The 8,899-nt window shown below is 36.5% G+C and overlaps 1 protein-coding gene across 1 annotated transcript; it reads left to right on the forward strand.

Annotated features, from left to right (window-relative positions):
- The first annotated feature begins 4,243 nt into the window (after positions 1-4,243).
- LOC104110881 (rho GTPase-activating protein 2) lies at positions 4,244-8,245 on the forward strand. Its single transcript, XM_009620439.4, has 4 exons — positions 4,244-4,684; positions 6,454-6,574; positions 6,675-7,025; positions 7,306-8,245. Exons 1-4 carry the CDS (start codon positions 4,362-4,364, stop codon positions 7,918-7,920), a joined length of 1,410 nt encoding a protein of 469 aa, XP_009618734.1. The 5' UTR covers positions 4,244-4,361; the 3' UTR covers positions 7,921-8,245.
- Positions 8,246-8,899: the final 654 nt, after the last annotated feature.

Below are 8,899 nucleotides of genomic sequence, written 5' to 3' on the forward strand. Positions count from 1 at the left end.
CAGATAAGCCGATGCTAATAGCAAATCTAATTCTGTGATGAAAGAGCTTTGTTTGGCACTTTGCTCTCCTCACATTCTTCACTAGATGATTTAGATGGACTTTGTCGTTCTTTCCCAACTAAAATCGAAAGGGCTATAGAGGTTTTTGGTAAAAGAGAGTTCTAATGTGGGGAGCGACCGCATATAATTATCTTAAAAGAGAGTGCCCTTCCTTAGACTGAATGTGGTGAAATGCATCTTCTCATGAAAACACCACATATCAGGGATTATTCAGGAAAAAATTCTAACCAGCTTTTAAGCTAATCCAAATATTGTTTATATATATATATATGAGCATAAATTGTGTCTTCGGATCTAGTTTCAAATAAAAATATGCATGAGGAATATTTAATTTGGATTCGATTGTTTTTCAAAGTATAATGAGTTATAGTTTTTTACAACAAAATAAGTTACAAGAAATATGACCAAATCTTTTATGTGACTCAAAATAAATTACATATATGTATTTGCTGCTACAATCACATGTTCACAATTAGAATTAATTATAACAAAAAAATATAAAATTTTAATCCAACTGAAAACTAATAAAGTAATGTATTTCAAATCGACGGTCTCAAGTGCAACAAACTACTAATTGCACATAACGCCGTTGAATCATGGTACGATATTACAAATTTGTAACATTTTGAGGAAAGAAAGAAACAGAGAATCAATTTATTGACCTATTTAGCTTTGTTTGGTACTTTTCCTTTGCATTATTTCAGAGCATAACAAAGTTTTGATGAGATAAATGAAAAAAAGAATAGAGACAGGAAAGGCAAAGTAGATTAAAAAGAACACAAAAGTTGTAACGATCAAATACTTTATAGTCATTGGAAAGTTACATAAGATTTTGAATTTGAATACTACAGTACTACTACAACTCTCTACAAGTTGACTACCAAAACTGTGGGACCCCTATGGCCCACTCCAAAAACTTTTGAATTTACTCTCTTGTCCTCATCTGCCCCAGCCATTTCTCTTTTTTGAATCTCTATCTTTTTGTTCATTGGTACTTTGGTGATAAAACTTATAACCGTTGTTGCTCCTTTTCTTTATTAACTTTTTTATTCTACACCTTTGAAGAGTTACCGTAATGAAGAATAAAGGAGTTGATAAAACAAGGAATACCGTTGAATCTAAACTTTGCATCTAAATAGTATAATGTGGAGTAATAGAAACTACAAAATCGTATCTCCAATTAAAGCTATTTTTACTTCTTTAGTTTCAAGGATTTGAAATATTTTGCTTAGTGGTTAATGTGTTAGAATTATTGCAGGGGGTTTCTTTCGTATCAAAAATTTGGTGAGTAGGTTAAGTAAGATGGTTTAGCTCAAGAAAGAATATTTATGCATCTTCTTAACTTATAGATAAGGTTCCTATCATTTTCAATCAGGAGTCGAATATCTTCTATCCTCAACCTCTACATGCCATTGATAAATTCAAATAGAGGAATTAATACACCACATATTACAACTAACAGCCTCACTTAAGGTTGGAAAAAAAGCTAACGCGCTAACCGTTAGCTTAGTATAGTTTTTACTATGGAGAAATAATAGACGATAAGAGTATATTATAGAGAATTAAACTTGTACACAATAGACTAGTTAAAATAGATCCAACAAAATAACAACAACAACACATCCAGTACAATCTCACACAGTAGGGTCTGTGGAGGATAATGTGTACGCAGACCTTACCCCTACCTTATGCAGAAAGAGAGGTTATTTCCGATAAACCATCGGCTCAAGAACAGTGAAAAAGACACAATAAACAAACAGTAACAATGGCAAGAAAATAAGATAACAAAAATAAATAGCACGACGTGCAAAAACAATAGAACTAGGAATACAAGCTACAAGAGAGAAGTACGAAAGCTACCAGCAATAATGCTATATCGTCTAATAACAAGGAACTCAGAATAAGAGAATATAAGACTAGTGCTACTACCACTAGTACGACTAGACGAGACTCTCGACTACCTGTCAACCCAAAACTCTAATACTCGACCTCCACACCTCCCTATCGAGGATCTTGTCCTCGGTAAGCTGAAGTAGTGTCATTTCTTGCCTAATCACCTCTCCCCAGTACTTCCTAGGCCTCCCTCTACCTCTCCTCTGACCCGCTATGGTCAACCTCTCGCATCTCCTCACTGGGGCGTCAGTGTCTCTACTCTTCACATGCCCGAACCATCTCAGTCTCGATTCTCGCAGCTTGTCTTCCACAGGGGCCACACCCACCTTGTCCCTAATAACTTCATTCCTAATCCGGTCTTTTCTGGTAGGCCCACACATCTATCTCAACTTCCTCATCTCTGCTACTTTCATGTTCTGGACATGAGATTTCTTGACTGGCAAGCACTCGATTCCATACAACATAGTCGGTCTCACTACAACTTTGTAGAACTTGCTCTTAAATCTTGGTGGCACATTCCTATCACACAAAATACCAGATGCAAGCCTCTATTTCATCCACCCCGCTCCAACGCGATGCTTAACATCCTCGTCAATCTCCCCGTTCCCCTAAATAACAGACCCAAGATATTTGAAACTATTTCTCTCGGGGATGACTTGTGTACCAAGCTACACTTCCACTTCTGTTTCCTGCGTCCCTACACTAAACTTGCACTCCAAGTATTTAGTTTTTGTCCTACTCAACTTGAAACCTTTGGAATTCAGGGTCTGCCTCCACAACTCCAACATATCGTCAACCCCGCAGTGCATTTCATTGATTAACACTATGTCATTTATAAATAACATACACCATGACACCCCCCTAAATGTGGCGCGTCAGCACATCCATCGCCAGTGCAAATAAAAATGGGCTAAGAGCTGAACCATGATGTAACCCCATCATCAAAGGAAAATAGTCTGAGACTCTTCCCACAGTCCTCACCCGAGTCTTCGCTCCATCGTACATATCCTTAATCACCCTAATATACGCTAGTGGAACACCACTAACCTTGAGACATCTCCATAGAACCTTTCTTGGGACTTTATTGTAAGCTTTTTCTAAATCGATGAACATCATATGCAGGTCCCTCTTCCTCTCCCGGTACTGCTCCACCAATCTCCTCACAAGATGAACGGTTTCTGTGGTCGAACGCCCCGGCATGAAACCGAACTGATTCTCCGAAATAGACACACTCCTCCTCATCCTCCTCTCCACCACCCTCTCCCACACTTTCCTAGCGTGACTAAGTAGCTTTAAAATAGATCCATCCGCAGGAATTAATCCGCCCGTATATCATACTAAATTACAATGCCTCAATTAACTGCACTTTAATTCTAAATTAGTTAGAGTTGATTGTATGAATTATTTATATTCTATTGATCCATCATAGTTAGATACTTTGTGCTAGGTTGTTAGCTTACTGCTTCATTATACTTGAGATAACTATATTTATAAAAGAAGCTTATATGAGCTTTCTATGAAAGAATTCTGGCTATGCCTGGCCATCAACATTTATAAACAAGATTGATAGATAAATAGAGGAGTCCAACGACTATCATTATGCTTAAAAACGTTTATGCACTGCGTATTAAATTGTAAATTGGTCAAGTACTACTTGAGAAAATATATAGTAAAAATATTAAATTGAAAGGTATGAAGAAAATTGCAAACATGTGCAAGGGGAAAAGGAAAGAAAAGGGACAGAGATCTCGAATCTTTATGGGAAAAGCTGCACATTGCAATTGGAATCCACCAACGGTCTGGAATGTATTCCATTTAGAATCTCTTACTTGTCTTTTAATTTTAATCCACTCAACAAATTTTAATATTTTTTTTAAAATGTGACAAGTAGATCTAATAAACAACCAAAACTTAATTAGTGAAATTGACACTCATATAGTAATGAAGGATGAGTAAATTTCATTAATCATACTATCATAGACACTAGTAATAGTAGTAGTAGTTGAGTGTAATTTAAGCTAATATAGAGGATAATTATTTAAGGTCAACATCTAAATATCATAGCTTAAGTCACTAAAAACCAAGTTTATTTATTATGGTTCTAGACTTGCACTGATTGGTGAATAACCTACCTGAAAAGCAGAAAGTGTACAGAAAACGTTACCATTATTGAAATTCCTAAGTAAAGTAAGGGCTTTCTTGTCATTTCAATGGAGTCCGACAAAAATTTGAAAAACGAGTGGCCGTTTGAACCCCATAAAACATCGAACTTCAAAAACCAGCTCTCTTCAATGCTACCCAATTAAAAACAACTCTTATCTCTTCAAATCACTCCAAACCCAGTTCACAAAAAAGAAGTATATTTAGAGAGAGAAACAGCTAGAGATACGTATAGAGAGAGAAAGAAAATGACGGGGTTGGTGATGGTGACAAGAGGGGGTGGGTGTGGAAATGTGAAGAGCAGTTCAAAGGAAAGTGCTAATACTGAAATGCAAAATGAGCAGCAGTTGTCTTTGGTTGATTTTATCTTAGCTGCTTTAAGAAAATCAATGGTGTCTTGTCGTGTAGAACGACAAGAAGAGGCGATATGTAATGCAGTTCATCAAATGGAAATAGGGTGGCCCACAAATGTGCAGCATTTGACCCATGTCACTTTCGATCGGTTTCATGGGTTTTTGGGTCTTCCTGTTGAGTTTGAAGTTGAAATCCCATGTAGAGTTCCCAGTGCCAGGTTTGTTCCAAAATCTCAGCTTTTTTCTTGTTATGTGTTTATATATTTGAAATTCTTGTTCCGGGTCAACTTCAATTTCTCAGAAAAAATGCTGGTTCTTGTCTCTTTTGTTGTTTAGATCTGTTTACTGATGTTTATGACCGAGATAAAGCTGAGACTTTTTGGAGGTTTTTCTTGTCTAAAAATAGATTTATCAACTTTTTCTTGTTGGAAAGTATCTTTTTGTTTCCTTCTACTTGAGCTGAGAAATGAAACTTTTGAAATTTGTGGCTTTAAATATGACATAACATTTTAGTGACACTTATACTTTTCAAATTTATGGTCTTAAATGTGTTCATTACATTTGAGTGAGTATGAAAGCTGCTAATTAAGGTAAAATGGGGCTGTTTAAGTTAAATTATTTCTAAGAGAAAGTATGAGTTTTATGACATTATACTCACTGTACACATTCTCAATACATTGTTCAGTATAGAGAGTTTTTGAGTGGTTCCTGTAAATGCTGAGAAATAATGATGTCTTTGTACATATAACTGTGAAATCTACTGTGTACTAAACAGATGTTAAAGCTAATTGTGGAAAAAGATTAGCAATAATACTTTTTCAATCCCTCTCACAAGTCAATAGTACAATAAATGCCAGTATCTACTTTCTAGATCTTTCCAAGTTCCAGGAGGACTGGAACTTAGGTCATTTTCTGCTATGCTATTTAGTGAGGAGCCTATTTTGAGGTCCCCCTTCCTTTTGGGGACTGAGTTTTGATGTCATTTTTGGCCAACCAAAATGAAGGTTTATTGATTCTTGGTTTTTCTATTTAATGATCACATGAGCATCCTTACCCCGCCATTAAACTGAGGTTTTGACCTACCCATTAGTTGGTTGGGACCTGGAGGGGACTAATAAATGATTTGCTTGCAAATACAACTAACTCTGTATTGCTATGATTTAGAAGTGCTTTAACAGAAAGTCAGAAATTTTAGACTTTAGGATGTCCACAATCTTACAACTCAAGTAGTACATTCGGATAGAAGAAAGGTGGTAGAGTTGTGACTGTAGGCTCAAGATTATATCCAAACTCCAGCTTAATAGTAGCAACTTTCGATATGAACTAGGCATAGGTAGGATCATGGGCCTGGACTGTGTTAGGTAATTGGTCTATGGCATTACAATGGTAATAAGTAATGTTCAATGATGACATAATGAATTAATCTAGGTATAGTTTATTTCCACCTACTTTATATACTGATGACCCAAAGTTGCCAAGCATACCACTTGAAAATTGCAGAAAATAGCTCCATTTCAGGAACCATAATGGTAACTTAAAATTATATATTGAGGACACTAGTGAGCAGAATTAAGATATTCATATGCTATGCGTAGTAAAGACTAAGCAAGAATGAAGACCGGCAGGTGGACCTTCACTTGTCTTTCTTTAGCAAAGTACTGAAAATAAAGGGACGAAAAAAACACAATTATGGCATAAAAAAGTTGTTCATGATTAATGGAGAACAGAAACCTATTCACAAAGTTGGAAGTTGAGGGCTTGTTCATCGAAATTCTATAACTCTTTCAATTGATACTGATTCCACTATCCACAGATCTTAGAACTCTTCTCTTTGCCAGTGATTATGTTTTCCCAGCATAAGTTGATTTCTGTTTCTATCTTCTTAGAGGTTATTCTTCAGGGAAAAATAGCTGAAGTAATATGCTTATAAAGTTTCATACCAAGCTATTTAGTCTATCCGCTGAACTTTTATCCATTTATTTTGCAGCGTCAGCGTGTTTGGTGTATCTGCAGAGTCGATGCAGTGTTCTTACGATACAAGGGGAAATAGTGTCCCAACTATTCTCCTGTTAATGCAAGAACGTTTATACTCACAAGACGGTCTTAAGGTAAACAAATTTTATCTCATTTCTAATTGATAGAACTTTTCTACTGCATTATATTATGTTGACAATTTTCTGACTTGAGCATTTTTGAATGAATCTTTAGGCCGAAGGAATTTTTCGAATTAACCCAGAGAATAGCAAGGAGGAGCATGTAAGGGACCAGCTAAATAGAGGCATTGTGCCTGACGACATCGATGTTCATTGTTTGGCTGGTCTCATCAAAGCCTGGTTCCGAGAACTGCCGTCAGGCGTGCTTGATGGGCTTTCACCGGAACAGGTTTTGCAATGCAACACGGAGGAGGAATTCGTTGAGCTTGTGAAACAGCTTAAACCAACTGAAACCGCATTGCTCAACTGGGCAATTGATCTTATGGCTGATGTTGTTGAACAAGAGGAATCCAACAAAATGAATGCTAGAAATATTGCAATGGTTTTCGCCCCAAACATGACTCAGGTAAATGAATTTTATAAGCTATAGGTCCAGTGGTGGATCCAGAATTTTCATCAAGGGAGGTCAAAATATAAATAATTAGGAGTAACTTATAGTAAATATACATAAAATAAAAAAATTTATCTAGCAAAATAGTGTAATTTTCCGGCGAGGGGTATCGCTTAGACACCCTTTGCTTCAATAATGTGGCTCCGCCAATTATAGCATCTGGTCATATAAAAACTCTTAACATTCTCATTTTGCCAAGGAGTTGAAGCATTTCATTTTTTGTTTCTGGGATCAGATGTCTGATCCATTGACAGCTCTCATGCACGCCGTTCAAGTGATGAACTTGCTGAAGACCCTGATCATGAAAACACTACGAGAGCGTGGAGAGACAGAAGATGGAGACTACTCACCCATGTCGTCTCGTTCTTCTGGTAGACAACAAACTGATGAGGAATACGACTCCCAACAAGAAGAGATGGACACTAGCTGTGAATCAACAGGACCAGCATCAGATGACGATGATGAGCAACAACGCTACAGCTACAGCAGTGAAGAAAGAGATGAAGTTGAGTCATTGAGTGAGATAGAGGAAAGCTTCCTACGGCAGTTGAACGAGAATGAGCACGCAAAAAATGACTTTCGGAAGCAGTTAGAAGGAATTTTATGCAGAGAAAATGTTATTTCCTCGACTTCATCTACTGATAATGGAGATTCTTCTGTTATATTTTCGGACAGTAAAATCGAGACTTCTGGCTTGAGCACTAGCGACGGTGAAGACTCAAAAGACACTTCTGTTACTCGGGGGCATAAAATGGAGTCAAAGAGATCATCAACTGGAGCATGTGGAAGCATGGAGGATATCAATATGGTAGATGTAAACATGGTAGAATCTGCTGTTCCTGTGCAGTAGGTTATTTTTGTGTGATTCAATCTTGCTTTTTTAGGAATCCTGGATTTCTCTGATGGTTGTTTATGTAAAGTGTTGTAGGCTTGGGGATAGATACAAAATGGTTTGCTTGTAATTGACTTGTGAATCACTGTTCAGCATTGGCTGAACTTGTGCTTGATTTCCTTTGTTTTGCTAGCAAAGGATCTCTAACATTGAAAAGGTTTGTTTGTTGATGAAGATTGAAAAAGAAAAGGCGGATTGTTTGTATCAGAAAAGCAGTCCTTGATTTCAGATACTAATTGGACTATTATCCTTTTAATGATTTGATAGAGAACTTTTTCTACAAGATTGTGCATTATTTCTTGCAATTCTTTCTAGGAAACTGTTGATGTGGCAATGAGTACTTTATTTAAATCTAGTACAGTAGTAATATATTGTGCCCTTGAATTAAGAGAAAAAGTGGTTCACTAATTGCCAACCAAAATAAATAGGTAGCTATCAGATGGAAAGGAATCCAAGAAATGGAAATAACTAAACTTTGTCATCCTCTATGTACAAGTTTTTGTTGTAACAAAACACTGAAAGTAATACTACAATGAAAAATGTCGACTGTTCAAGCTAATACTACAATGGATCATTGTTAAGTCTTTTCTAATCTCCCTTACCCTTAATTTTGTTAAAAAAAAAAAGAAGCTACTGTAATTATTACCACCAAGCTTTAAGCTAAGAAGCTAAACAAGTTTCCCAGAAGAGCCTATCCTCGTCTTTTTTATTCTTCGACTTCTCTGTAACAAAATCTCCATAATCGTTAGCTTTAAACTTCTTACAACGGCCTCCGACATATCCATTCCAACGTTGTTCAACTACATCCTCATCATCTTCCTCACTGTTATAATCAACTTGAATGCAACAACTTAAAGAAGTTGCATCATCATCAGCAGCATCCAAATCCAATTTCAAATCGTCATCATAAAACCGAACATTTTGATCGTACGAGGAA

Source organism: Nicotiana tomentosiformis, chromosome 6 (genome assembly GCF_000390325.3).
Source record: "Nicotiana tomentosiformis chromosome 6, ASM39032v3, whole genome shotgun sequence".
Classification (NCBI taxonomy): Eukaryota; Viridiplantae; Streptophyta; class Magnoliopsida; order Solanales; family Solanaceae; genus Nicotiana; species Nicotiana tomentosiformis.

Bases quoted from the DNA above. Each gene is read 5' to 3' on its own strand.
- LOC104110881 (XM_009620439.4), top strand. From the start codon at position 4,362: ATGACGGGGTTGGTGATGGTGACAAGAGGGGGTGGGTGTGGAAATGTG. The intron at 6,575-6,674 runs GTAAACAAATTT...ATGAATCTTTAG, and splicing joins ACTCACAAGACGGTCTTAAG to GCCGAAGGAATTTTTCGAAT. The intron at 7,026-7,305 runs GTAAATGAATTT...TTCTGGGATCAG, and splicing joins TCGCCCCAAACATGACTCAG to ATGTCTGATCCATTGACAGC.